This window comes from Hypomesus nipponensis, chromosome 7 (assembly GCF_054491055.1).
Source record: "Hypomesus nipponensis isolate SF chromosome 7, ASM5449105v1, whole genome shotgun sequence".
Classification (NCBI taxonomy): Eukaryota; Metazoa; Chordata; class Actinopteri; order Osmeriformes; family Osmeridae; genus Hypomesus; species Hypomesus nipponensis.
Window position 1 is genome coordinate 4808375 of NC_140367.1, and position 27973 is coordinate 4836347.

At 44.6% G+C, this 27973-nt stretch overlaps 5 protein-coding genes across 6 annotated transcripts; 3 read left to right on the forward strand and 2 right to left on the reverse strand.

Moving 5' to 3' along the window:
• Positions 1 to 2891: 2891 nt before the first annotated feature.
• pyroxd1 (pyridine nucleotide-disulphide oxidoreductase domain 1) lies at positions 2892 to 7011 on the forward strand. The gene is made up of 12 exons (XM_084701024.1): positions 2892 to 3306; positions 3482 to 3562; positions 3767 to 3886; positions 4245 to 4373; positions 4534 to 4607; positions 4730 to 4920; positions 5041 to 5126; positions 5197 to 5299; positions 5399 to 5511; positions 5619 to 5741; positions 5907 to 6044; positions 6622 to 7011. The coding sequence occupies exons 1-12, from the start codon at positions 3226 to 3228 to the stop codon at positions 6868 to 6870; spliced, it is 1488 nt and encodes a 495-aa protein (XP_084557150.1). The 5' UTR covers positions 2892 to 3225; the 3' UTR covers positions 6871 to 7011.
• Positions 7012 to 7140: 129 nt separating this feature from the next.
• Positions 7141 to 14547, reverse strand: recql (RecQ helicase-like). The gene is made up of 15 exons (XM_084701027.1): positions 14313 to 14547; positions 13878 to 13963; positions 12930 to 13157; positions 12581 to 12760; positions 12306 to 12412; positions 11978 to 12176; positions 11649 to 11815; positions 11385 to 11466; positions 10974 to 11122; positions 10682 to 10799; positions 10415 to 10553; positions 10248 to 10339; positions 9899 to 10115; positions 9654 to 9792; positions 7141 to 8086 (listed from the first exon to the last, which is right to left on the reverse strand). Exons 2-15 carry the CDS (start codon positions 13897 to 13899, stop codon positions 7457 to 7459), a joined length of 2469 nt encoding a protein of 822 aa, XP_084557153.1. The 5' UTR covers positions 13900 to 13963; positions 14313 to 14547; the 3' UTR covers positions 7141 to 7456.
• A 126-nt stretch (positions 14548 to 14673) lies between these two features.
• Positions 14674 to 17339, forward strand: golt1ba (golgi transport 1Ba). Of its 2 annotated transcripts, XR_014762410.1 has the most exons (6): positions 14674 to 14828; positions 15285 to 15376; positions 15495 to 15673; positions 15820 to 15901; positions 16062 to 16124; positions 16408 to 17339. XR_014762410.1 is itself a non-coding variant. In XM_084701025.1 (5 exons), exons 1-5 carry the CDS (start codon positions 14804 to 14806, stop codon positions 16444 to 16446), a joined length of 417 nt encoding a protein of 138 aa, XP_084557151.1. In that variant the 5' UTR covers positions 14674 to 14803; the 3' UTR covers positions 16447 to 17339. The 2 variants fall into 2 exon arrangements, 1 of the variants encoding a protein (XP_084557151.1); XM_084701025.1 differs by lacking the exon at positions 16062 to 16124.
• A 138-nt stretch (positions 17340 to 17477) lies between these two features.
• Positions 17478 to 19230, forward strand: spx (spexin hormone). The gene is made up of 6 exons (XM_084701026.1): positions 17478 to 18076; positions 18290 to 18370; positions 18453 to 18510; positions 18653 to 18715; positions 18849 to 18935; positions 19024 to 19230. Exons 1-6 carry the CDS (start codon positions 18071 to 18073, stop codon positions 19086 to 19088), a joined length of 360 nt encoding a protein of 119 aa, XP_084557152.1. The 5' UTR covers positions 17478 to 18070; the 3' UTR covers positions 19089 to 19230.
• gys2 (glycogen synthase 2) lies at positions 19220 to 27812 on the reverse strand. Its single transcript, XM_084701023.1, has 16 exons — positions 27310 to 27812; positions 26202 to 26383; positions 25724 to 25915; positions 25366 to 25551; positions 24549 to 24693; positions 24248 to 24365; positions 23977 to 24097; positions 23573 to 23679; positions 23306 to 23365; positions 22866 to 22944; positions 21441 to 21554; positions 21201 to 21327; positions 21009 to 21104; positions 20728 to 20891; positions 20120 to 20200; positions 19220 to 19868 (listed from the first exon to the last, which is right to left on the reverse strand). Exons 1-16 carry the CDS (start codon positions 27428 to 27430, stop codon positions 19656 to 19658), a joined length of 2106 nt encoding a protein of 701 aa, XP_084557149.1. The 5' UTR covers positions 27431 to 27812; the 3' UTR covers positions 19220 to 19655.
• Between the last annotated feature and the right edge of the window lie 161 nt (positions 27813 to 27973).

The window sequence follows — 27973 nt, forward strand, 5'->3', positions numbered from 1 at the left end:
ATTGTTTTAATGTATTGTATATATTATTGTATTGTCCTTAAAGAACATTTTTCTTAATGCTCAAAGAGTTAAAACATAACAAACCACATTTTGAAGACATTAATGCAATCCAGAATGACTAAATAAATGCCACATATTTACAAATACAAGTTCATGCTTTACGAAATTATTAAACTATTATTAAACAAAATTTGTAAACTATTAGCACACATGGAAAGCATGCTGTCCAATGTGCTATATGCCTTGTTAAGCGAAAACTTAGAGAATCGTCAGGAAACTCTGACGGGGTTGACACACCCTAAACACATGAGAGGTGATGATTGGGTAAGAGGAGAAGGGTTGTGACGCATGGCATTGACACCCATTTGATGAGCAGTGCTCCGATTAATATGAGCCAATGAATCCTGTTTAACCTCTACCTAAGAGGCATGTCAAAAATAGAACACAGGCATGGTTTTTGCTGATGAAGCCAAACTCGCTAAAGCCATTAACTGTAACACCGACTCTTTGTGACAGGTCAGACGTGAAAGAGAGTGTTGAGACCCTCATGAAAACAGCACAGGTGTCCATGGGTTAATGCACAACATCAATTCCCTGCAATCATTAGAACAAGCTACTGGATCTACATCCAGAGTTGTTTACACTAAGCAACTAATTGTCAAAGAGAAGGGTGATGTGTGATTGAATTCCAGACTGTTATCCTTCTGCATCAGACCTCATCTACTCACCCTGGACCTAATTTACCCTGAAGTACCTACTCAAAGAGCAGGATGGGTGTATTAGATGGATTCATGTAACATGGAACATGTAAAGGTGTCAAGTGTGAAAAATGTATTTAACTCATGTTGATTTGTTTTTTGGATAAACAAACGTTGGAAGTTGAAATGTTTTTAACAATCCCTGAACTGATGAGTTCTGTCAGACTTTCAACGTCTCTCACACAGGCTATTTTGTGGTTTGTTACATTTGCAATTGTTCATGAATCATGCAGAATGCTCCACCATACTGTATAGTGCTCTATGAATTATGTGTCTATGTGTCACACTACTTCAAATTACTGACAGTTGGAAAACTGTGCATTGTAGCTTGCTGTCTAGTAAGTAGCTTGCTGTCTAATTTGCTTTGGGATAACTCCTAAAGCAAATTAGACAAATCTTTCTGATTTGGTTGTAAAGCTGCCATGAATGAATGTGGGGTCCAGAAATGATGAATCTGCATCATTGTCAATCTAGTACAGAGACAGTATATAGGGATGGTGAATGTCACAACCAGAGAGGAGCTGAACTTTTCATCATGGGTTGTCAGAGTTCACAGAGAACAAAGAGAGGCAGAGGACAAGTTAAAAAAGAAGAACCATGGTTTTCCAGACAGTATCTGATCCATTTACCACTAATTGGTCCAGGTTCTCTTTTGTTACTGTTGTGAAATGCCATTGTTCAGAAATAATGCACTCCAACTATGTTCAATAACCGTTAAATAGTGTATAACATGATTATATCTATGTCTATGTATGAGAATGGAATAACTGCCAATGTCACTGAACTTAAAAGCCTGACTAACTTTTTTTTAATTTTTTTTTAATCTCCATTCCCCATGTGAGTCATTAACTGCCTGTGACATTTCACCTGTGATACAATCCACAGTGTGTCTTCAGTAATTACCCCAACAGGAGCGGAAATGTGTATAGAGTCTAATACAGAATCTCTTTCCAGTCTATCCATCGTCACAAACCAGACTCTGATAGCCTGTCAATGGTCATGCTCTATTGAGCCTATCTCTGTCTGTGGCTATCTTTCCCATCCTGGCGTTAATGTCCGCATGTTCTGCAATAGAGGGGCAAGAGGCCACACTTGCTGTCCAAGGCTATTAAGATGCTAACCACATACATGCAGTTAAATTGAGTCCACTGTGTGTGGATCTGGATGTCTAGTTGAATCAAACCCTAATTATTGTGTAGTATTATTAATTACCACAGGCAGTTTAATTAATCCTGCACTGATGACTGATTTGGCATCTCTTTCTCCTTCTCCCTTTGTTGATTTGTGCTTGTTGAGTCCTATAGCGATCTCATTTCAGGACAAAAGTTAACATGCATGAGGAGACAAAAATAGTTTCAATCTAATGACTATACATCAGTCTTTTATTTATACGAACATACTGTATAATGATCTGCATGAGCGGACCCACGTTGTCGTGACATCAACAACTATATTTCAATCTGTTCTTCCCCATCTCCATCCCTTCTCCCAACCTTTGGAATCTCTCTCTCTCTCTCTCTCTCTCTCTCTCTCTCTCTCTCTCTCTCTCTCTCTCTCTCTCTCTCTCTCTCTCTTCCTCTCTCACTCACATACACAGACACACACAAGCAAATGCCAACCAACCCTAAATAAAGAATGACCCACCACGCAGGTCAGTGGTACAGGCAGATGGGGTGAGAGTGCATTCAATCTGAAAGGCTGAAATTGAAACTGTCAGGCCGGGGGTAATGTTGTTTTTGTATGCATGACAGATTGCCTACCACTCCAACTACTGATGGGGAAAACTCGGGCATGTCGTGTCACTCGCTCGTGGGTGCTGTCCTAACAGTCGTTTTTCTTATTCTGATGGTTTTATTTCTAACTGGATGCTCCCACTCTCTATTTATATCTGATGACGCATACTGGCAAAACATTTGTGTTTTGGTCTTGAGGGAGGGACCATGTTAGATTAAACTGTCCCATCAAAACTAAACCAATGAAAAGTTGGTGTACTTTTTACAGTGGGTCTTCTTAAAACATTAATGACCTTATGTGTGGTCGGATGTTCAGGATATCACGAGAAAAATAAGCACGGGGAACCTTTATCTTAACTTCAGAGGATTCCTGTTTGATAAGCAGGCTAGTCATCTACGCACACTCTGGATAACTTTGATTGTAGTAGCGTGAACTGACTGTAATGGCTACACCTAACTGGACATTCTGGCGAAGATTATTTTAGACCTTGACGCTTGCCGTAGTCCTTTGAGAAAACAAGGAAGTAGCAATATCGCACGTTTGTTACATGAAGCCACAATATCTTGAGTATCCCAATTGTATTTTATCACCGCAAATAGGGTCACGATGTTTCAAGCAGTAATCTGTGACTGATACTTTTTTTTAAAGAATGGGATAAGGACATTGAAGAAATTGACAATCCTAGCCAGGTTGGAAGCTTTTCTCTGCACAAGCGAAAGTTATATAAAAACGAATGATGGCAGAAAATAAAGAAGGGACGTTCAGGTTTGTTGTTGTCGGTGGGGGAATCGCAGGTGTAACGTGTGCTGAGCAGGTGAGCATCTTCAGCATATTGAAGTTCTTTCCTAGGTCCTCTACATTAACACCGGAGTCATTTTTTTATTGAATTAAAGCTAGCCAGCTACTGTAGTATTATTTAACAATTAATCAATACATTTTTACTAAAATTGTACTCAAATATATTGCAAACACTGACAAAATCTCGACAGTTGGCCTCCCAGTTTCCATCGAGTGATGTCGCCCTTCTGACTGCAGCTCCTCAGATCAAGACAGTTACAAATTTTAAACAGGTAAGCAGGTTGTTGTCCAGTCTGTTACTTTTTCAGGAATGACCCACACCAGATAGTAGCTAGCCCTTTATCTCGTCTGCTACACAGTATAGATTGTCCATGGCATTAACTGCATAATATCCACTTTCTATGACACGTCTGGGATATTCCTTATTGCTCTCAGACTCTAATAACATGTTGGATCTCCTCCCTGGTCCTGGTTAGGTGTCGAAGACTCTGGAGGAGTTTGATGTGGAGGAGTGTCCCTCCAGCGTCCTGGAGGAGAAGTATGCTAACCTGAAAGTGATCCAGTCTGCTGTCACAGGCCTTCAGGCACAGCTACATGTAAGTGCAGGAGCCTGGGCAGGCAGAATGGGATCTCTCCTCTACTGTCTTACAGGAAAACGATTGCTATTATTTTGGGTACTGAACAATAGCTTGTTCTTTTTTTTTTTTTTTTTTAACAGTGGCATGGATCTTTTTCACAATCCACCTAGTCTGTATTTGTCTCTTACATTTCTGGAAAAGCTAAATGATCTCCACCTAAACATACAGTTTGTTTGTGTTCTGTCCTCAAGTCAACCTGACTTCCTGTCAAGCACTGCCATCTTGTGGATATTTTGTCACTTGTGATATAAACTGTATTTATCAGTTGAAATGGCTTGTTTAGTGTGACTGATATTCTGATCCTGACTGCTCTCAGACTCTTCACACTGTAGATGGTCAGGAGATCCCGTATGAAAAGCTGTGTATCTGCAGCGGGGGCAGACCCAAACTACTCACCCAGGACAACCCCTTCGTCCTGGGGATAAGAGACACAGATAGCGCCCAGGTACACTTGGGTGCCCTTCTCTGCACAGTCTACAGTCAACCAACCACCTGTTACTGTTGAATCAAATATACTTTGTTTTAGTTTATCTGGGTATTGGTCAGTATACTGCTATTGGTATACTGCTATACCTATTGGAATTTATCTACCCTTTTGTCTACAGGAGTTTCAAAAGCAGTTATCTAGAGCGAAAAGAATAGTGGTCATTGGGAATGGAGGCATTGCCTTGGAATTAGTGTAAGTATATTGCACTACGAACACCACTTAGTGCTAATGCTCCTTTTTTGTTGTTGTAGTTGAATTTGAATGAATCTGCTCCCAGATCTGAATAATCCACGTGCAGTATTTTGCCTTTGCAGGTACGAAGTGGAGGGTTGCGAGGTCATTTGGGCTGTAAGAGACAAGGCCATAGGAAACACCTTCTTCGATGCAGGAGCCGCCCAGTTCCTCATCCCATCCCTGGCGACCGAGAAGCCGGGGAGAGCTGCTCCGTGTAGGAGAGCTCGCTACACCACTGAAGGGGCTGGGGCCTCAGCTGCAGCTACCTCAGGTAAACACACACCTGCTTCACTGGGACCGATGGGCAGGTATATTGGCAGAAATGTGCTAGAAGGAGGAAAAAAATGATGTGTATATTTCACTGAATACACGCTTCATGCGTGTGTTTAAGGTGGAGATCGTAGGTTGGCAGAGCCTGGCAGTGCCCTGGGACCAGACTGGCACGAGGACATCACTCTGAGAGGAGCACAGGAGGAGGTGCGTGTGTGTGTTTGTATGTATCTGCATGCATGCGTGTAACTGTGTGTGTAATCTGTGCTGTGTCCAGGTGTCTCACAGAGTGACCGTGGAGTACCAGTGCGAGGTTGAAAAGATCTACACACACCAGGAATGGCTGCAGTCAAAACATGCTCTGCACACAACTGACACAGGTCCTGAGGCCTCATTGCACTTCTCCTTTATGATTATAGGAAATGTCAAATGTAAATATGCCTTTCCTGTCCACTAATCCTCTCCCTCTCTTCCTGCAGTATCCTGGAAGGTGTACGTCCAGCTGACCAATGGGAAAACGTTTGGCTGTGACTTCATCGTCAGTGCCACAGGTGTCGTGCCCAACACGGAACCATTTCTCCATGGCAACAGTGTAAGGAAACAGTTACACGCACAGTATTGACAGACCTTTGTCTCACCTAAGTTTTAACAGGCTGTGTGTGTGTGTGTGTGTGTGTGTGTTTCCATGCATGTGGTCAGTTTGCACTGGCGGACGATGCTGGACTGCAGGTGGATGACCACATGAGGACGTCAGAGCCTGACGTGTACGCCGCGGGAGATGTGTGCACTGCATGCTGGGAACCCAGCCCTCTGTGGCAGCAGGTAGGCTACAGACATGACCCCCCCCCCAAGATTGTGGCCCCTGTAACAAGCAACCTTCAACTGGCCTCTGACCAACCAGATTGGTTTGGATTTGAGAAGCAAGTCTGTCTTTCCTCTGTGTCTCTTTCTCCTCTGAGTCTCTTTCTCCGTCCATTTCCCCTGTAGATGCGTTTGTGGACGCAGGCTCGGCAGATGGGCTGGTACGCAGGCCGCTGCATGGCCGCTGACGCCCTGGCTGAACCCATAGAGCAGGACTTCTGCTTCGAGCTCTTCTCGCACATCACTAAGTTCTTCAACTACAAGGTACCGTGGTTTTTGGTGGTCTGCAAACCTGGGCTTACTGTCGTGTGGATTTCAGCCACATTGTTCAACAGGAGTATAAGTCATATTTTTAATGTCAAATATTGTGTGCGAGGGAGGCGGGCAACATCAAATAATTGGATAGTGAGAAGATTATTAATTTAACTAGAACTTGAATTCGTCAAAACGTCACATATTGACATTTCATTTTCTATTAGGATCCCCATTAGTGGCCCATTTAATGGCAGCTAATCTTCCTGGGGTTCTCTTTAAAATATTCACAACATAAAATTACACAAAGCATTAACAACACAAATTTCAATCAAAAGAATTCAAACATTGCAATTACATTCAAAATATTACCAAGTGAAAGAACATGAGAATTTCCAGCTTTCACAAGGTCATTTGTAGCAATTCCTGGGTTACTGTCCTCTTACATTTATATTTGTTCTGAATTCTGCGTGATGAGACAGAGTCGATTCGAAATAGATATTGCTCTGTAAAGTGATGTGCGTTTCAGAAAATTTGTCCTGGGAAGCGGAAGTTTGACATGAGTTTCTCTCCCACCCTGTCCTCCCAGGTGGTCCTTCTGGGGAAGTTCAACGGCCAGGGCCTGGGCCTTGACCAGGAGCTGCTGCTGCGCTGCACCAAGGCCCTGGAGTACGTCAAGGTGGTCCTGAGCGAGGGGAGGATGATGGGGGCCGTCCTGATCGGAGACACTGACCTGGAGGAGACGTTCGAGAACCTCATTCTCAATCAGATGGACTTAACGCCTTATAGAGACGAGTTGCTGAACCCCAACATTGATATAGAGGACTACTTTGACTGAGGCTACGTGCTGCAGACAAGAGGGAAACCAAGTGTTTTTCTAGCCAATACGTTTTTATCTACAGGGTCTTGCACATCCGTTTTATTTAAGTGTGATTTGAACGATTGTTGAAATTAAGTTTAAAATAAATTATTTTGCTGACTGGGGTGTGCTTTGGCATTTAACATGGACTCAGGCTCGATAGAGGGTTTGTCTGGAGGATGGTCCCTGCCTGCCTTCTACTGCGTGTTGTACCTTCAAATGACCACCAGATGGCATTTGAGCACCATATTAGTACAAACCTGTTTTATTAACCAAAGGAGTTCAATTCAAAGAACAAAGTGCCTGAAAGTGTCACAGCAAGGCTTAGTGCTGTACCTGAAGTGGCTGTAAAATACTAAACAAATAGGCAAGCCAAATATAAAAATATTAATGAAATGTCAAGAAGGTAGTGAGCTTAAAACATTTCTAGGCACACAAGCTCGCTAATAAGATATCACAATGATATCAAATGATACACAAAATACACCGAATGATGGAACATTTCGGATGCGGAAAAACAAATACTAACATATTTCTTTAGAGTCAATACCAGATGCCATCTAGGTCATCTCTGGACGAGCTTTCTCCTAGAGCTGACTCTGGTCCACAGGTTCCTCGCTGTCTTGGCAATGGCCGCCCCTCGAGGCAGGCGCAGGCTCTTCAGAGGCTCCCTGATACAGCCCAGAACCCCTGGCTCTGGGTGCTGCTGCAAGTACTCCTGGGAAATGTAGTTGATTCGCCGCAGCTGCTTGCTGTAGTAGTTGCGGAGGTCACAGAGCTCCTCCACAGCTCCCTCAGAGATGATGGAGACCTGGGAGGGGGAGGCAACCAACGCTGGCCCCTGGTGGTCGGGGGTGGAGACTGCAGGGGCCTGAGGAGACTGATCTTTGCAGGATCTCCTCCGTCTCTGAGGGGTCGTTGATTTACGTTTGGAACTAGGTTTGATGGGTGGTGGTGGAGGCGTGTGCTCGTTGTCTATGATATTGATCTCTACATCCACCTCTATAGCGGTGGGTAGGACAGGCCCGTCTCCAGTGTCCTCATCCTCCTCCTGATCAGGGTGGTTCTGTTTCTTGGCTAGGTTCTGTTGGTCTTTGTCTATCTTCACTAGCTTGGGTCTCGACAGAGGACTGCCGTTGCCATTGACAACAGCAGGTGATAAAACTTGTTGGGCTCCAGCACCAGACTCATCCTCCTGTTAAGAGACAGGAAACAGCCAGGGTCAGCGACCTTTCACCTTACAGCATAGGATCCATTTCCTGTGACTAAGCGTTAGACAGAACCCATAACCCGGACACCGAGTGTTTAGCCCCTGTTCAATCAGAGTTTGAGATGAACCAAAAGTAAACGTGCTGCTTTAAAGACTCTTAACACCAAACATGCAGCAGGAAAGGCCAGTTTAACAGATGGTCAAACAGCCTCTATACATGACTAGACAGACAAACCCATGTTAGTGGGTCTAGTTAGTGAGGCACAGCATTAGTGAAAGCAAGCTCTGTACTGAATGACGTGTGTGTGTGCAATGACAGGACATACACACAGGGTTGAGTTAAGACAGACCACGAGTGCTGACTGTGTTAATGACAAGCAATGTTTATGTATGGATATAGAAATGGGACATGCATTTTCCCTTCTCACCAATGATAACCACTTTGTTGTCCCCCCCCCCCAAAAAAAACACTTGTTTTATCATAACCCAAAGACTGACAGACAGTTGCCTTGACGATGCCATGCCCAAGATGCGGTGGAGCAGTTGAAACAGAGAATGAATGAACTGTACTTTCTTTCTCTCTCTCTCTCTACCTTCCCTCCAGGAGAACTAGAGGACAGGGTTTTTCTTGGCTTTCTTGTTGCCTGGGGGGCTGGCAGCAGTGTCCCCGCTGGGTCTCTTGGCTCCTGGTGGCTTTACCTGGTCACCACACCCTTTAACCTGCAGGTCAGTGACATTAGCTTTATACCTGGCAGGCTTCACACACTGTGGATGGGATCAGGAGAACATCAGGACAGGGACATGGGACATGGGGACAGCACAGGATATCTGCTCCCCAGGTATCAGGGGGCATCACTCCTCACAGTCCATCACAGTCTGGTGATGACAATGTGCGTCAGAATGGGGGGATGGACTTCTTTAAACCTTCTCCCGCCCATGTAAGGGAATCATAGGTTGTTGATCCATCTTAGGAGTTGATTATCGGAGTAAATTAAAAAACGTTCAATTTGAGACCGAGGTGATTTGAGTGAGTGAATCAGATCAGAAATTGTCTCAGTGGTTAAGGGTGGCTTCTTCTAACAGTGTGTTGTTAGATTGCTAGTGGTGATCACAGGTGGTAAAAGATGGTGTTGGCAATGATTACTGCTCTAAAAAAGCTTTGGAAGAAAATGCAAGTTGTAGGAATCATATGCAGCAGAAATAAATATTATAAAGACCTAGATGTTTGATTTAAGATTAAGACCTTTTTGTGTCACCTGGGAAATATGTTTTACTTACCTCATGGGATCTGTAGTTCATTAACTAAGTGTCACAAAACATAATCCAAAAAGCACAATTGTTTATAGAAAAGTGGGAAAAACAGATCAGAGAACAACACAGGAATAAAAGAGAGATTTCACAGAAGAACAAAGAAGTAAAAGAGAAAGGATGAGAGAGGAGGATTAAATATTTGAGACATCGACTCACATATCTCTCAAAAAAACACTGAAGAACAACTAGAAATGTCTCCCTTCAGTGTGTATGTGTGTGTGTATGTGTGTTCTGTACTGACCGTGGTCGTGTCTGCTGCTGCCAACCCCGTCCTCCTCATCTTCATAGTGATGGAGTTAGTTTGGCTCTTGAGCAGAGCAGCCTTACGACCAGGCTTCAGGTAGAAGTATGTAGTGTACGGTGTGAAGCTGAAGTCCTCACTGCCAGGAGAAGACCAGCCACAGATCAATAGAGAAACCAGCTACAGATGGGTAGAGGTGTGTGTGTGTGTGTGTGTGTGTAACTGCTATGTAACGGGTGTTGAACCTCAGGTAGCCCTGGATGAGCAGGCGGACGATGATGGCCTCCACCTCCGAGCGAGAGAGGCTGGTGGTCTGGATCATCTTCCTGCGTTTGGCCGGGCCCTTGCCCATCCAGGCCTCCACCACCTTCAGAGGGGTCATCTTCTCGTCCAGAGAGGCTGCCAGCTCCACGATCTGGAGCACCTCCCGGGCATGGTTTGTGATGTCCACTGTGATGTAGTCTGCGACACACAGGCAAGAGGACATGAGAATACCAGTCAGACCCAGACAAGCAGGCAGACAGACAGATGGGTAGGCAGGGAGACAGACAGGTAGGTAGGGAGACAGACAGGTAGGCAGGCAGGGAGACAGACCGTTCCCATGTCTGCAGACATCACACATCTGGTTGCATCCTTCATCATCCCAGACTTCATCAAAGTGAACCGCCATGACTGAGCGTCGGCACCTGGACAGAACAGATGGGAATCAGCAATGGTAGTACACCTCCATCCACCAGTCCATCCCTCTATGTCTTCAGTACCTGTCCACGTTCTGGCAGTAGTCCACCATGGTCAGAAGCTTCTTCTGCCCCACGTTCTCCATGACAACCATGGTGCTGATCCTGAAGATGTCCGCAAAGCCGTAGAACACAATACAGTCTGCCGGGCGGTCATCCCTGCCTGGAAAGGGGGAAGAGAGACATTTACGTGAATTCCTTGTGTAGTTCTCCATTAACAGATGTTCTTCTCAGACAAAAAAAAGTGCAGCAGTTGAGGAAAATTATAAAAATGAGTGAATGAGTCCCAACCTGCGCGCCCACTCTCCTGGTAGTAGTTCTCTATGGACTTGCTGATAGTGTGGTGGATCACAAACTTCACGTCGGGCTTGTCGATGCCCATGCCAAACGCCACCGTGGCCACCACCACCTGGAACAGTCATCAACACCCTCAAACTAAACCAAAACGCAGAGGTCGAAATGGAACCGCTCCTTCCTGCAACTCCAGGTCAGAGAGCAAAGCTCCAAGTTGAGTCCAAAGTCAAGGGAGCCCAGCAGGCCTATAGCCTGGCCTGATACGGTGTGCTTTGGTGTTGGTGAGTACCTGGATCTTGTTATTGGTCCATTTGCGGTGGACCTTGGACTTATCATTTGGGTGCATGTTGGCGTGGTAGGGGTATGACACGATGCCCTTCTTCTCCAGGTCGGAGGACACCACCTCTGCATCCTTCTGAGAGAACACGTACACTATCCCTGCAGGAACACGACACATCCAAAACACTGACTCCATTTAACCAGGAGAGTTACATTTAGCAGACTTATTACACGGTAATAAGCTTATGGTAACAAATACATTGTAGAAAGATACACTGTGTCAAGTTATTTTTTTGGAAAATAGCCGTGTAATAAGTGGGATAATTATTGTTATATTATTATATTATCCCTTACTAATAAGAGTGTCACATAAGAGTTGAATCAACCTTGTAAAGCGTTGGGGACACCAGAGGTGGAATACCTGACTGGTCCTGGTATCTCTTCTTGATCAAAGCTGATATGTCCGCAATTGATGTCTCGTGGTTTGCATCTTTCATTTGAACCTGAGAGAAGCAAGCGAGGCATATTAAGGGTCACAACAAATAAACGTATGTAGCCTTCTTCAGACGGTCAGAGCATCACTGACAGGAGTGTGTGTGTATGTGTGTGTGCGGGGTTGCGGCTGCGTGAAGGGCAATTGGGCAGCCAGGTAGGTGCAGGAGTGCGGTTGCCATGGCGCGCTCACCTCGTAGTACAGATTAGTGCGGTTAAAGGAAGCGGTGAGCGTGATTGGCTCAGGCACGCACAGGATCTTCTGACAGTCCTTCAGAACGCTGCTGGTTGCCGTGGCAGTCAGGCCTAGCAACGGCACGTTAGGGAACTGCCTCTTCAGGATCCCCAGGAGCTTGTAGTCTTCACGCGTGCGAGGAGAGAGGACGTTATGACTGTGTGGAACACGTAGATGACCATGCACATAAATGCAGTTATGGAAAAAAATGGTCAGAGACAAACTGCAAGGATGGCAGATTACACATAGGCTACGCAAAATCTGGAAAATGTCACAAGGTGAGTCACCTGGTCTGAAGTCATGCCCCCATTGGCTGCAGCAGTGGACCTCGTCGACGGCGATGCGGCTGAGCCTGCCCGCCTGATAGGCCTTCTCTAGACGGGACATCAGCAGCTTGCTCTTGGCGATCTTCTCCGGAGTGACGTAGAGCATCTTGAAGGGAGCCTTCGGGTCGGTCAGTCCACCCATCACCATCTTCGCATGCTCCTGCATGGACACATAGCTCAGTCTATCACTGTCAATAATGGCCATGAGAGTGCAAACTGGAGGTGTGGGGAAAGCAGGGGCAGGAATAGACGTGGTGTTGTGTTGTCTAGGATGGTGTTGGTCGTTTACCTTACTGCTGGATGCGTTGAGTGAAACTGCTGACACGTCTCTGGACTTCAAGTACATAAGCTGATCTTCCATAAGCGACACCAGAGGAGTCACAACCAGGGTGAAACCTAAAACACACGCACATTAGGACAACAGATGGGTGATTCTCCATGAAAAGGCTAATGCGTGTTTGCCCAGAACCATTAGCCTGACCACTGCCACAATAACAACGCCATAAGGGGAGTTTAGAGCCAAGTTGATAATGAAACTGTGTGTGGGTGTGCGTGTGACCTTACCCTCGGAGCAGACAGCAGGTAGCTGATAACACAGACTCTTGCCGCGTCCAGTGGGCATCACTAAGAACAGGTCCTTGCCAGACATGCTCAGGTTAATGGCTCTCAGCTGCAGGGGACGAAACTGAGACAGCTGGAACGTGTCCTTCAGCTTCTCCTCCAGCTCCTTGGACCAGGGGAAATCTAGAATGATGGAAAAGATCATCGTAAGAAACCGACTTTAATTCTGAAAGGTTCACCTTCGAACGCATCACAGCGCTATCTGGTCTCAACAGGAACCAGTAGCATAAACTGTTCGCTGGTACTGGCCACCTCAGCGGAGAGTAATGCGTGAATCTATCCTGTACTGTACCAGAGTTGTCATAGAGTTGCATCTCCTTCTTGCTGATAGGCCCGGCTCTAGAGGACTGTGACGAGGAGGAGGAGCCTGAGGGCTGGGCGGAGTCGCAGGCCTCCTCCAGCTTCCTTAGAAGGTGTTTCCTGCGGGAGGTCAGACTGGCCTGCTTCTCCAGTAGCTCTGCTACCTGCAGCTCCACCACCTCTAACTCCGCCTCCACTGACTCCAGCTCTGCCTGCACCTCTGAAGAACGGGACGCCAAAAGGTTTATGTTTCGTCATACTAACACAGATAAGTAAAACAAAAAGACTGTAAACAAATCTTATCTTGCCTAGGTGGCATAACGGCCGACCGACAACCTGAATACCAGTCATACCCTGTTCTACATCCTTTACCTTACCTTACCTTTAGTCATTTAGCAGACTCTCTTATCCAGAGCGACTTACAGTAAGTACAGGGACATTCTCCCTGAGGCAAGTAGGGTGAAGTGCCTTGTCATTTGGCACGGCCGGGAATCGAACCAACAACCTTCTGATTAATAGCCCGACTCCCTTACCGCTCAGCCATCTGACCCCCTCATAGAGATTACTAAAATGAACCTAGGTCTTGCCTATCCACAAGCTTATGCTGTGGCCTTCTGGGACCGAGTGTGACATGGTATATCCAGCTGTGAGGTGGGAAAGAAGTCTGACACTTCCCTAGTTACTAATGACCTCTGTGTCACGGGTGGAGGTGTAATGATCTCAGACACACTACTCACACCTCTGGGGGGAGAGCAAATGTACCTGCCTCTTACGGGCGTCATCTGCTGAGCTCTACTTCTCTCACACACAAAAAAAATGTCCAGTACTCACTGAAACATGTTTTATGCTTCAATGTTATTTCTTCAACTCATACAGTGACATGCCGTCATTTTAAGTAGGGAAATGTTCCAAATCCAATAAAAAATGTCAACAGACTTACCATTTGTAATTTCACTTTCCATTACCAAAGCTGTTTAAGCTTGCTACCTCGAAGGAGATAACCTCGACGTAAAGCTAGATGTAAATCTGGAAGAAGAAAAAACAATGTGCAGCTTTAACAAATGATCATGGATATATTACTAACGCTATTAATTTTGCATGCTGGCCCGTTGGTCTACAGAACACAATAAAACTACAGTGTTGATAATAAACAGGAGATAATCCTGCCATCTGGCTTGCCTAGTCGTCCTCGATCTGGCAAGCCACCTGCTCGCGATGTTAGCTAGGCTGGCTAGCCAGCTTTGAGACTACAGTACTTTAGATTGCTTTAATTGATAGCCAACGCATTTCAAAACAATTATGAGTTGCTGTGCATAGCTATTTTAGGGAACATTTGTAGTAATATATTGTTTAATATGAAGAAAAAAAACCTCACAACTCGCTGACGTTGACTTCACCATTCAGTCTGTCTTGTTTGGACTCCTATTGATGGTTGGTTGCTAGACAGCTCGCGCTGAGAGTTTTGGGAGCCAATCCGGTGGCGACGGCTTTCAGTCTTGAGTTTTTCTGGGGTGTGTTCACGTCTCGCCATGCACTCGTCTAAGCTTTTAGCTACATGGTTTGAAAGCAATGCACAATATTAATACATTACATCAAGTAAATTATTAATTTTGCATTGTGATTTATCAATTCAAAGTTCTGTATCGTCGAGGCTCTATATTCGATATGTTTTGTAGCGAAACGCTCTTGAACAAACCTCAGATTTGTTCCGGAAGTTGTGAGCAAGGGAAGGCGTGTTTCCGGAAGACGTGGCTGCTGGCGGCTGTGACTAACTCTATGGGCTGTGACAGCTGTCAGAGGGTTCATTTTTGTTAAGCCGCAAATATTTATAGTTAATGTGCCTCGGAAATTGTATCCATCGTCAAAATGATCTCTCTTACGGATTCACAGAGTAAGACTTTTCTATCTGACTGTAGCTATGATAAGCCAGTACTGTTGACTTGCTAACATGTCAGTTGACATAAATTACTAATGCTAAGCTAAATGATTATTATTCTTGTTAGCCTATTGCAGTTTAAGCTTGCTGTTGGCTAACATTCGTGACAAGGCAATGTTAGCAGCTACTTTATATCACAAAATCGTTATTGGTCGTATTAGCAATGAGAGAAAACTAATTGTTATCAATGCTATCCATCCATTTGGATGCTCACGGTGAACATTTTAAATGATGTGTGATCACTCACTGAGCTATGTTCCAGGTCTCATCCTAATCACTACACATCACTGACTGCTTATTGATTCAGCCCGGGCTCAGAAATTGGTTAGGAGTGAATTTAATAGAATTTAATGCAAGTCAGTCACCTGAGTAAAACTATGTAAAATGTATGTGATTCCTTTCTGTTTGCAGAGATAGGGATAGGACTGACTGGTTTCGGAGTGTTCTTTCTCTTCTTTGGGATGATCCTGTTCTTTGACAAAGCCCTCCTGGCTATTGGAAATGTAAGTGATGTCCTGTGAAACACTTTGTGTCAGCTATGGAAGTCAAAGGAGAAACGTTTTTTTAAATTGTTAATCTCATTCTTTTTTATCTTCTTTTTCACACTCACTCGCTTCGAAGATCCTCTTCGTAGCGGGGCTCGCTTTTGTTATCGGGCTCGAGAGAACGTTCCGGTTCTTCTTCCAGAAACACAAGATGAAGGCCACCAGCTTCTTCCTGGGTGGTGTGCTTGTGGTGCTCATCGGCTGGCCCATCGTGGGCGTGGTGCTGGAAGTCTACGGCTTCTTCCTTCTGTTCAGGTGAGGATGATCTGATCCGAGTTCCAATCAGCAGTCCTCCATTCTGGCTGTGGTTCTTCTCTACCATCTCTACCTTTCACAGTTGCTGGCTCTGTTTTGCAGAGGCTTGTCTCGTGATGAGGTCTGTGTGTGTGCTTCTCCTCCAGGGGGTTCTTCCCAGTGATAGTGGGCTTCATCAGGAGGATACCTATCCTGGGCTCCATCCTGAACTTCTCCTTCCTCAGTGGGGTGAGTGTAGGAGCCGAGCTGCATGCTCCCTAGCTTCACTGACCTGACCAAAGGATGCAGGTTGCCTACTAATTCAGACAGAGAAATGTGTGTGTGTGTGTGTGTGTGTTGTGGATGCCTTTGTTCTAAGGTGATGTTGTGTGTCTCTGTCTTCCTAAAGCCTTCCTAAGGTTTTGAAGACTATCAGAAGGCTTGGTCAGTCACTGCAGATTTCCCTTTGCATGTGAGCATGAAGTTGCATGCACTAATGTGTGCACTAATGTATCCGTGTCCTATTCCACTGTATGGATATAACAGTCTATCCCTGACACGGACACAATCACATTTAGAATTAACTGTGTCATTTCATATTGATGTTCTCCATGAATATTATTAATTTGAGTGAGAACTAGTATATGCGTTCTTCCGATTCCGATAAGTCTCATGCATAGTCATGCTGGTGTTCTATATTCTGAGGTGTTTGGACACTAATTTAACAAGCTTTTATTTTATTTGTTTTCTTTCAGTATGTGGACAAACTGGGAGAGAGTAACACCATGGTATAACAGGGACTTTTTGTGTCCTGAAATTTTCATTTATTTTTATTTATCATACTGCAGTTTTACAAAGCAATGCCAATCACCCACATGGTCAACCACTGGCTTGCATCAGATCTTTTTACTAAGAGTTTATATATGAAGACTCTCATCCCACCTCAAGGGAAAGGCCTGCATTTTTGTATCAGCCATTTTGATTGGCTGACTGTCCCAATAAAGCGTTTATGTTGCCATGGAACACTGTTACTTACCAATGGATCTGAAGCCGGTTACCTGGGTCCAGCAAGACATCCTGCATGTCAGTGCTCTCCTCAACGGTTTGATTCTCCAAAGAAGCCCTTCTGAACTAAGAACTGTATCAGTTCAGCTTTGCAGTGTGGAATGGGTAGGGCTGCTGGCTGTGTACTACAGTGGAGGACATCCCCAGGGGTGGGCCTGTTCTTATCCTCTACAAATGCAGCCTTTGATCAGCTTTCCTACCTCAATCATCTGACATGATTAGATTGGCAAAGCACTTAGATTGGTAAACCGCAGGTTTTTTTTCCTTTTTTTGTAGGAAGGGTGCGTTTGTAGATAATTCCAACAGCCGGCTCTGGTCGTAATATAATGGTGCTTGTGCTTTAACTCTTAACTGGGAAGGTGAAATTCTTCTGTTTTCTCTCAAAGCTGTGCCACATGTGACACGGTGGCACATAGTCAGTTCTAATCGTTCATTCATTGAATTATGATGACTGACAAGGTGGTTGGTGCGGGTTTTTTTAACATTAGGCTACTGACTTTTAGCATTTAGCCTAAAGCTATTTGGATGGAGGGTAGGCCTACTGAATAGTCAGGTGTGATGTGAAAATGCTTTGACAATGTCTACTTGCCGGGCACTTTTGTAAATACTCTTTAAAAAGCAATTTTGTCTGTGTCATATTTGGGGGCCCATACGTGTACAATAAACCGATTACATGACATGTTGATGGTACATCCAATGATAGCGATTGTATTGATAAAGAACCCCTGCGAGCCACCTTTTTGCAGTGATGTCACACACAGTTTATATAAATGGATGATAACGTCGATGAGATGCGTAGGGACGCCCTAAGTTTTCCTGATAAAACACTCCTACGTTCATTGAGAGGCTGTCAGAGGTCCATTCATAAAAAACGACCGACATAGGCTATCCGTCTGCGCTTCAGTGCACAAGGTGTAAACATATCGATATTTCCGAGCAATTACCCCGATTGTTTATTAGGCCTACCATACGGCCGCTTCAAGTGTTTACTTAAATTAGCACATTTTTTATTTTAATCCATTAGCCTACTTTAGAGACAAACAAAAAAACTAGAAAATGATTTCTACTGATTTTACTTCTACTACTTGTTTTAGTTATATGATGGTCTACATGTATGCCTACGGTGAGTAATTGCTTTCCAGGTTCATTCATTTTTGCAGCCCTCGGGGTTCGCCCCAGTTCATCAAATTGGCATGACCTATTGCTGTTGACATCCATAATCCAATATGTGGAGAGTTCGGCTACGGCCTCCCCACCCTGTTGATATAAATACAGCGGTAGCGTCTTGCGAGGCACTGAACGTCTTCACTGACTTAGAAACGGATCAGCAACGATAAGGAGAACGTCTTCGAAATGAAAGTAAGCGCATGTTCTATTACAAATTAAGTAAATATTATAGGTAGGCCTATCATGTTTAAATAGACTAGAAATAAAGTGGTAAGAAGCAGTGATTGTATTTAGTTTGTGCCCACGTAGCCTAAGATTTATTTAAATGTAACAATTTTAAACTTTTACCACAGCCTATGTGCTGTAACTGTTCAAAGTAAAGCGTCCTGCAACTTCTGTGCCTAGGGTGCAAGGACTGTTACGGCATACGCGCTTGTGCTTTTACTGGTTGCAACGTTCATCTCTCATTCTTGGAGTGCTCCCAAGGTAATTTAAATAATTGTAACAATTCCAGATATTGTAATTGAGAGTAATATCGGTTCTGACCAGTCCTTTTTTCAAATTAAAGAGTAATATCCATCGGAGAAACTGGACGCCGCAGGCTATGTTGTATCTCAAGGGGACTCGTATGTATCTTACTTAATACTTACTTATACTTTTTTAAGCATGTTTTATGTTCTGTAATTTCCCTTCAACTGTAACTACATCCACCAGCAACTTACTATATCCCTAAGGGATACTTTAATGTTCTAAAAAACGTTTTTATAGAGGGAAGGCGGTTTATATCTGAAGACCGAAAAGAAGGAGACGTGTATGACACATTACACTTGGGTACACGTCATTTATTACATGGATAAAACAACTATATACAGCATTGTATCTTGATCTTTAATGGTTCATTTGCTTCTTCGTGAGATCATCCCAGTAAATCACCTGCGCACGTGTGTGTGTGTCTTCCTCGCAGAGACACGCAGTCAGAACACAGAGAAGCTTAGTGTGAACCAGGTAGCCACTGTGTTGTTGAACTTCCTCCAGCAAGCCAAGGAAGAAGGTGAGCGCAATGTTTAGAGAGGAAATATCTCAGAACAATGTATAGTGTCACTACAACAATCAATACATGCTGTTCTTGTTCCTTTCAGCTGACGAAAACCCGGATGAAATGTATTTTCAGGACCTTCCAGCTTGGAAAAGAGAATACTTCTGACACACTTATGTACTGATTCTGAAACATCTGTATTTGTAAACATCATCTGATTGCATCCATTATTTTTGTCGTTGGATGTTTTAAATGGTGTGTAAGAAAAAAATATTGGTTTGTAAATATGGCACACTGACCATGTTTGAATGTGTTGTTTAATAAAAAGAAAAAAATGAATTCACAGCAACACTTGTCTAAGACAACTACTTATTATATAAACATTGTTCCTCATTGTTCCTAATTTCATCAAAAGCTTTGGTGATTAATACAATGCAATTCAGTGTTTTTAAATTTCTTATTCAAATTGCCAGACTTTTGATGAGACACTGACATTTCTAAGGACTGAGTTTGTCCAAAATCAAAGCATGACATTTTTACATATCCTATAATCTACAATTATTTTAGAATTTTCTAAATCTAGTCTGAACAATTACTTAAATAAATGAATCCCTCAATATAAGCAGAGGTCTGTGGGTTTTCTTTGAGGTTGAACCAAACAGGTATCTGATAGTATTACCAGTGTGTGCCACCCAGGTCTTCTGGCATGACTTGTCAACTGTGACCTTTGACCTCTCAGTTGCCAGACTCTCCTGGCAGTTTTTTCTCGCCCTCAAGCACGTCCCTTAGAGAGAAAGGTGCTTTAATGTTCAGCCTATCTCTTTCTGCCTCTTCATCTTCATCATAGTCCTCGTCATCGTCTTCATCACTGTGGTGGGGGGTGGAGTGTAGGGAGGCAGAAGGGGAGGGGGGCACTGAGGCGGGCCGGGGGTAACGGAATCCCTGAGTCTGTGCGGGGTACAGATAATACAAAAATGTCACAATATTATTTATTTTGCAGTATGTGTGTACGCGTTTGTATAAGTGCGAGAGCGAAAGACAGAGGGAGTCTATGAGATCACGGGAGGGAGCCAGGTGGCTGACGTGGTATCATGCATTCAAATGTTAAACTGTCAATTACTGGTCACATCGTGTGGGTCAAATCCCAGGTGTCAGTACAGTCTGATAGAACAGGATCTCTCCTGTCCTGTGTCTCCTACCTTGGCAGGGACCAGAGGATCCATCTGGAACTGGTCAGGGAAAGCTCTGCTTAGGGCCAAGTGGCGGGCATGCTGGTAGAACTGCAATCACACATCCACCACAGAGCATCAGAGTGTGTGTGTGTGTATTTGTGTGTGTGTGTGTGTTAACGTGCATGATGTGCACTACACTACAAAACTGTATCTGTACCATTTGTATCTCCTGTAATAATTGTATTTATAATGTAAATTATGGCAACTTATATTTTATTGTATATTTTATTTTAATTCTTTCCCACTTAATATTGCTAGTTTATGTACCCTTAGCATAGTTAGATCACACATTTAAATGTAATATTCCTATAGTCAGGTGGCTGAACGGTGAGGGAATCAGGCTAGTGACCAAATGACGCTGTGTCCTTGGGCAAGGCACTTCACCTTACTTGCCTCTGGGGGAATGTCCCTGTACTTACTGTAAGTCACTCTGGATAAGAGCGTCCGCTAAATGACTAAATGTAAATGTATATGTTTATTGTATGCACCTTCCTGCCAAAACAAATTTCTTGTCTGTGCAAACTTGGTGTCATGGTGAATAAATCTCTTTGAGATTGTGATGACCAAGCGCTCACCCGTCCCAGGTACCTCCAGTCCAGCAGGTCAGACAACCTCTCTGTGCGGTTCCGCTGGATGATGCGTTGTCGTCTGGACTGCTGACAGAAGGAGAGCATGAACTGGGTCAGCTGGTTGCATGACTCATCAGCCGAGCGAAACCGTCGGTCCACGATGTAGATCCCTGAGGAGAGAGGGGAAAACAACAATACCGATTTGGCACACCTCAATAAAAAAATCAATAGTCAATAGGAGGATATTTAAAAACGATATGTATGGACACAAATGATTCTGTCTGTACCATACGCGGCGGGGTCAGAGACATGGTCCTCCATGAAACAACCAAAACCAGACAGGTTGGTGGTCACACTGGGTATCCCCATCACCGTGCACTCACCTGGGAACACAGACAACCACAACAAGCAAACTCAAAGACCCAAAGCAACACACAACACCCACTGTGTGTGTGTGTGTGTGTGATGACTGTGTGTACCTGGTGTGTATCCCCAGGGCTCATAGTAGGAGGGGAAGACTCCCAGGTGACAGCCTCGTACAAATTCCTCGTAGTCCATAGGCAGCAGGGGACTGGTGGAGGACAGGAACTCTGGGTGGAATACTATCTGAGAGGAGGAAATGACACGCTCTCACTGTCATTCCCTGTGTCGCGTCTTCAGACTGCACACAGAGATGAAGGCGTGAGTTCCGCGGGCGGAGGGGAGCCAGCCAGCCGTACCTTGACGCGGTCCGTGCGAGAGTTGAAGAGGCCGATACGCCGCACATTGGCCAGGATGGGGTCTGACACGTCGTCCAGCATGTTGTGAGTGGTGACTGGAGGGAGGGTGTGTCTCTGCGACAATAGAAGCATTTGTGTGTGAGAATGTTTTTGTGGGGACAAAACATTCCCTCAAGAATGGGGGGGGGGGGGGGGTGAGGGACAAGGGACATGCTTGGGTACTTGTGGGTGTTTATGAGCTCATCATGAATCTCCTTCAGCTGAGAAACCAATGAGAAAGCATCCAAGTCTATGGATTACTGGTCCATGACTAATAACTCTTTGAAACAGGCATCAGAAGTATTGATCGCTGTCTTCCAAACACTGCAGCTAATGATATCTAATGTCTTCTCGCCTGAAACGTTCTTACTTTAGGGCAAAACAGACCAGTGTAAGATGAACATGTTAAGTTCCTAGTTAGAACAGTTGGATGCTAATTCAGTATTGAGATGTATAGGGTAATAGCAGGCTTTAACACCACGCTGTAACACGAGGGTGTAAACCCTGCAGCTCTCCTCTCCGTAGCAAACAGCACATTTGTCTTCCTGCCATTTGCATGTGAATAAGGATAAAAGTTAATAAACCTCGAAAAGCAGGTTTAGAGACTGACGTGAGAGAGAGCATGAACTGGCAACACAGTCTGACTGATTTCACCCAGGGGATTAATAAAGTACCTACTACTACTACCACTACTACTACTACTACTGCTACAGATGTACATTGGCCCCTTCCGCTCCTTCCCCAGGCCGGTACACATGTACTATAGTCTATAACCCCTCCCCTTCCAACCGCCGACTTATTGACGTTGACATAAACCAAATCTAATTGAGGGCGGCCTGTTTTCTCGTCTCTCTTGTCGAGGGCTAGTGATGCATCATTGCTACACAGCAGATCTATCAAGCAGTGGTCCACTGGGACAGGCATTAAATAACCCCACTCTGGAGGGCCATTTCACCAGCACTCATTCGTGTTTCTGGCCTAGGGAATCCCCCTTCATCCTCGAGAAGATAGATCACTTCTCTGGGGCGTAGCTCACATCGATCCACTGACTGTTTAAATGGCTTTGTCTATTCATTCATTCATAAAATCAAACTGTGTTGGATTGCTCCCTCTATGTTGTTGTGTCTCTCAGACTAGGACAGTTGTCTAGGTTATGTACTTCTTTTGTTCATCTCAGTCTATGAAAATAACTCAGAATTGCTTGAATTCCTTGCTGTTATGTCTTTACATGTATATTTCCTGTTTTAAAGGGCCTTCACAAAGCAAGGATGCAACTTATTATTCAAACAATTGTCAAAAATGAAGATATGATTGTTGCTTATTGGATATTTCTGGCATTACACAAAAATAGGAAAATGTTCTTCATTTTTGTATGTATATGTGTACCTGTGTGGCAAAGATGGCTCTCTTCATGATGCTGAAATCATCTCTGTCCAGGATAGTGTTCATGTCAGGGATTTCCCCTCTGAGTGAGAAAGAGAGAGAGCGAGAGAGAGAGAAAGAGAAAATAAAAAAGAGGGAAAGGGATAGAAATACTGTAGGTCTCTCCTCTGGCCTCCAGACACATCTGCCACACACACACACACACACACACACACATTTCTCAACAAAAACACACATGCACACACATCCCTTCACACTCTAACCAGCATGGACAAACCATCATCAACGCCCAGCCTATTTCAACACTTAGGATATACACTAAAGGTCATTTATTTGCTCTAGGGGATAATAGTGAGAGACAGGTCCAGCTACAACGCTCCCGTCAGACCAGATGACACTCTGTGGGGACCACCAGAGGGAAGTAGGGTGTTACATGGACTTACTTTAACAAGGCCTCATACAGTCGCTTCCCAAACTTCTCCTTCACACTGTGAGCAGTGTCCCTACATGGACAAGAGCACAGGGGTGGACCCAGGTCAGCCAATCAGGACTGTTAGATGAGTGTTTGACTATCAGTGTCTGAACAATATGTGAGGGAAAGGTAAACAGAGGATGAAAGTCTCTGGTTTGATATGAAGACTGTGCAGACTTTTAAGTCGAACCTGGCTAAGACTTGGTTAGACTTGGTTTGGTGTGATCTGGAGACCTACCAGAGTTGTTTGCGTACTGCCTGTCCCTTTAGTGTTTCCACGTTGAAGTTGTTAGTCTTCGCTGGCATGATGAAGAACACCACCACTGTCACATCACTCTTATGCACCTGGGATAGACAGCAAATCACAGGAAAGAAGACAAACCAGAACAATAAAATAAAATTCTAGACCCAGTTCACCCTTTACAGTGGGTGAACTGTAAAGAGACTGTAATAGCACAATGTTCGGTAGCTCTACAAGAGTCACGTTTCCACATTTTACCCCTGAGGTCAAACAACCAGCTTTAAAACATGGTTAGACACATGTGATTAGAGATGTCTTGTAACACCATAGATCAATGTCAATCAGGTGCCTCAGTCTGCAGGACCATGGAGGACAGGCTGGAGACTTGGTCTGAGATTCACCCTCAGCAGGTAGTTGAGTCTGGACAGAGACTCCAGGAAAATGTCTGCTCCCTTGTTGGAGAACTCATAGCGTCCTGCTATGAAGAAGCAAAGGGTCTTTTCCAGGTTGAAGTCCAGGTGGCTGCCAGACAGAACACACACACACACAGTTTGATGAGATTGACCAATCAAAATGTTGGAGTGACACTAGGACATGTGAGGTAAGCATGTAGTCTTTCATCCAGTGAGTGGTTCTGCATGAGATGTGTTTGTGGACAGGATCAGGACCCACCCGTAGAAATGTCCCCGGATAAACTCCTGGATCTGGTTCTTGTTGGTGGAGTGGAGGTTCTGGAACTCGTGCATGGCTGAAAACTTCTTCACGTTCAGACCGTTGGGGGTCACCACATCTGCACAGAACAAACACAAACATCCAAAAACCTCCATGTCTCAGCAGCCATGCACTGTAACCCAATGTTGTGTCAAAGAAGGATTTCAGTCTAATCCTTCCCCACCTGGGTCTGATGAGGTGTTACAGACTAATCCTTCCCCACTTGGATGTGATAAGGTGTAACAGTTTAATCCTTCCCCACCTGGCTTCCTGTGCAACATGTGGCTGGCCTCCACAGCAGTGATCTGGGACACTGTTGTGAAGACATGAGCACAGTGGACAGCTGCTCTCTCCAGACAGTATCGGTGGTAGATTTGCCTTTCCCCAGCCTCCTGGTCGACGTTGAACTGAAACAGGGTTAAAGAAGACAACATAAATGACTTACTATATTGATCTAACAGGAGAACAGCTCCACAAGTAGTAGGTTTATAACCAAGATAAAACACTAGATCAAACGTTGTGTGGAGGGGGATGGCAGGATGGTAGTTGATTGATTTAAAAGACAACTGTTATAATGGAAGGACATTCTCTGAATGGCTTCCCTCCCATCTTTCCCCTTTCTTTTGCACTCCTTACTGCTTAGCTCTCCTTACCCATTCTACCTCTCATATCCTTCCCTTTCCATTACTCTCATCTCCTTTAACGAGAGGCTGTCAATCATCTCTCAGCTTGGTGAATGGCCTTTAAGGCCCACGCTGACCTTTACACTGTGAGTCTAAGAGGCCCAATTACAAACAGCAGTATGGTAACCACTGACCCTCCCTGACGCACAGCCACACGGCTGACACTCACTAACTCTGACTAGCTCGCTACAGTGTGTGTGTGTGTGTGGGGGGGTGGGTGTAGTTGAGTGAGTGAGAGGTAGAAAGAGAGAGAGAGGTAGAGAGGGAGAGAGAGAGGTAGAGAGGGAGGGAGAGAGGGGGAGAGAGGTAGAGAGAGAGAGAGAGAGAGAGATAGTTTATTAGATACAGTACATCATTATGGTATCTGGATATGTGTGAGTAAAGGATGAAACCCACTTTGTCCAGGTTGTTATAGAAGTCCACATTGCCAGCACATAGGTACCGGCCCAGCAAAGTGGCATGGGTCGTGAACACGGTTGCCACGGGGATCCTCCGTGAGCGGATGAGAATAAGCCCCGCCCCGGCCTGCCACTCGTGGAAGTGAGCGATGACATTTGGCATGTCCCCTGTTTGGTCCGTCAACTGATAACCCAACAACAGGGAATTGAACATGGTATGTTTTATTATTTTTGTAACTGTTATACAACTTTCAATTAAAAAGGTCAGGTGCTTGCATGAACATTTTTAAATATTGCACTTACACCACTGTCTATATTTGTGTTTGGAACAGAAGCAGGCTTTGCACATACAGTACCTCTTTGAAGAACCAGGCTATCAGGGATCCAAAGATTAGCGTGTCATTGGCCTCTCTGTCGTTAAAAGGCATGCCGATACCACAGGTGTCCCACAGGTCCCCCCTCCAGCGGTCCAGGTTCCAGGCAGCCCCCTCAATGTCAAACAGGATCACATAGGGGCTGCCCTCTATCAACCAGCGCCCAAAGTGGACCTGTAAACACCAACACATAAACATATGAGGAAAATAAACAAGAATACAATATCAACACACAGAGATTGGCTGCACCTATGGTTACAACCACATCTTGTAAACGGGATAGGCGTAGATTACCATTATTCAAACTATACATCAATATATTATTATAAATGTTATCCCTATTTGGATTGTTTTTGATGTAAACACACTCCTCACGAGCTCATTGTACATTCATCTGCTGTTTATGTGAGCTCCATAACCAAATACGAGACGTTGATGCCATCTAGTGGTGAAAAGGCACCTGGCAGCCGTTGGTGTTGAGCGCGTCCATGGCTTTCTTTATGGCAGGGTTTGGAGGGTCGCATGCCTCCACCTGGGTCTTGAAATTGTGCTCGTAGTACGGCCCCATCATGAAGAGATTCTCCCCCCATTCATCCACTGTTATCTTAGCCTTGGTCTGGATCACTGTGTAGATACCCCCCACTGATGGAAACACACAGAGAAACACACAAACACACAGACGCATGAATAGGTATGACTTGTATGTGTATAAAAGTATAAAACTGACCATCTATAATGAATGACAACCGAATTTAGGACCATGTAACATAAATCTATAGAGAAGAAAAGCACAGGCACCTGTCGGTGTGACACAACAAACACAACCTACACAGGAAAATAGCACACACAACCGCCCTGAAACGTTTGTCAGGAGGACTTTGTAAATGTGTGTATGACGTCAGAAGGCTGTCAGTGTTATATAAGGTGATAATATACCTTATAGCAGATCTATCCAGGCCTGATAACCTGTGAACTGTTACTGAGTAAAAAGGGGCCAACAATAGCCTGCATCCTGCACAAGAGATTCACAAACAGACCCTGTTGTAATATGTGGAAAATAAAAGAAATGCTCCCAAAGAGAAGATAACTCTGGGGACCTGAAACTCTGTAGCCCATATTTAACAAAATCTACCTAAATACAGGTATTTTCTTTAGTTTGAGTATCTATTCAGTTTAATGTTTAACTGTTCAGTCATACATATTCTATCGCCACTCTCACTGTACTTCAATATTTGCTCTTTGGGACCAAAGATAGGAGTCTGTTTCAATGCCCACCCGTCAAACAAACAAGTGTGGAAAAGCCCCAGGAGACTGTTATAATTGACTAAGTTCTACATCTATTCCATCATTGTGTGTTATTCCTCACATAACATTATGGAGTATAGATCCATGTCTGACTGCTCTGACCTCTGTGTCGACACCTACAGAAGCTCGGGACAGCTGATCCCTTTCCCAGCATATTTTGAACCATCAATTTGTGCATGATTTATTGTGCATGCATATCTGCGTATACTGTAATGCGGCACATAGCGACCCTGAGTGGTGACGCCATGTTCTTTCATCCTCACCTTTGTTAGTGACTTCCCAGGCTACCTCAAACAGCAGCAAGTCTTCCACGGGGAGGTCCTCGTCCTCCCAAAGGGGAAGGCCGCTCAGGGAGCTCATGGATAAGGATCGAGTCAGGGGCATCTTGGCAGCAGCAAGTACGGGCTCCTTTTGTTTGTTCAAACGTACACCTTTACAACATAAAACCTTAAAAGCGTGTATGAATGTTCCTTTTTAAAATGGGACATTAACAGTGCCGCTTGTTGGCGGTTAGGCTGAAGTGGTCTAACTGGCGCCTAGTGACCTGGAAGATGCACGCGAGTTTCCCTGGCCCTGGGGTTGTGGAAAAGCTGAAATACCAGGTTGGTGGGTCTGGAGGGGCCCGATGTGGTCGCAGTCCGTCTTTCTTCTTCGCCTTTCAGTGAATGAACTCGACCCCTTGGTCTGTTGCACAGGGAAAGCTATTCTATGGGAGCATGGGACTGAAGTCCACGGACATCAGTGTGATGGTTTTGGCAAAGCCACCAGCTGAGAACGTGCCGGTAGCAGGGTGAGCAAACAGCAGCGCACTGATTACGTAATTTAATTCCACGACCATTTGTCAAAGCACTATCCAACTGTTAGAGTAGTCCGTCTATAATGGATTTTGAACGTAGGCCTACCTTTAAAATAACACACCATGCACAG

Bases quoted from the DNA above. Each gene is read 5' to 3' on its own strand.
- spx (XM_084701026.1), top strand. The intron at 18,371-18,452 runs GTAATTTAAATA...TTCAAATTAAAG, and splicing joins ATTCTTGGAGTGCTCCCAAG to AGTAATATCCATCGGAGAAA. The intron at 18,511-18,652 runs GTATGTATCTTA...ACGTTTTTATAG, and splicing joins GTTGTATCTCAAGGGGACTC to AGGGAAGGCGGTTTATATCT.
- gys2 (XM_084701023.1), bottom strand. From the start codon at position 27,430: ATGCCCCTGACTCGATCCTTATCCATGAGCTCCCTGAGCGGCCTTCCC. The intron at 25,916-26,201 runs GTGCCTTTTCAC...TGGTGTTTACAG, and splicing joins TCAACACCAACGGCTGCCAG to GTCCACTTTGGGCGCTGGTT. The intron at 21,105-21,200 runs GTACACACAGTC...CTGTGTTCCCAG, and splicing joins GCCCTGGGGATACACACCAG to GTGAGTGCACGGTGATGGGG.
- recql (XM_084701027.1), bottom strand. From the start codon at position 13,899: ATGGAAAGTGAAATTACAAATG. The intron at 12,761-12,929 runs GTACAGTACAGG...CCATCATTCTAG, and splicing joins GCAACTCTATGACAACTCTG to ATTTCCCCTGGTCCAAGGAG. The intron at 10,340-10,414 runs GTACTGAAGACA...TGTTCTGTCCAG, and splicing joins TACTGCCAGAACGTGGACAG to GTGCCGACGCTCAGTCATGG.
- golt1ba (XM_084701025.1), top strand. From the start codon at position 14,804: ATGATCTCTCTTACGGATTCACAGA. The intron at 15,377-15,494 runs GTAAGTGATGTC...CTCGCTTCGAAG, and splicing joins CCCTCCTGGCTATTGGAAAT to ATCCTCTTCGTAGCGGGGCT. The intron at 15,902-16,407 runs GTGAGTGTAGGA...GTTTTCTTTCAG, and splicing joins ACTTCTCCTTCCTCAGTGGG to TATGTGGACAAACTGGGAGA.
- pyroxd1 (XM_084701024.1), top strand. From the start codon at position 3,226: ATGATGGCAGAAAATAAAGAAGGGACGTTCAGGTTTGTTGTTGTCGGT. The intron at 4,921-5,040 runs GTAAACACACAC...CGTGTGTTTAAG, and splicing joins CTCAGCTGCAGCTACCTCAG to GTGGAGATCGTAGGTTGGCA. The intron at 6,045-6,621 runs GTACCGTGGTTT...CTGTCCTCCCAG, and splicing joins CTAAGTTCTTCAACTACAAG to GTGGTCCTTCTGGGGAAGTT.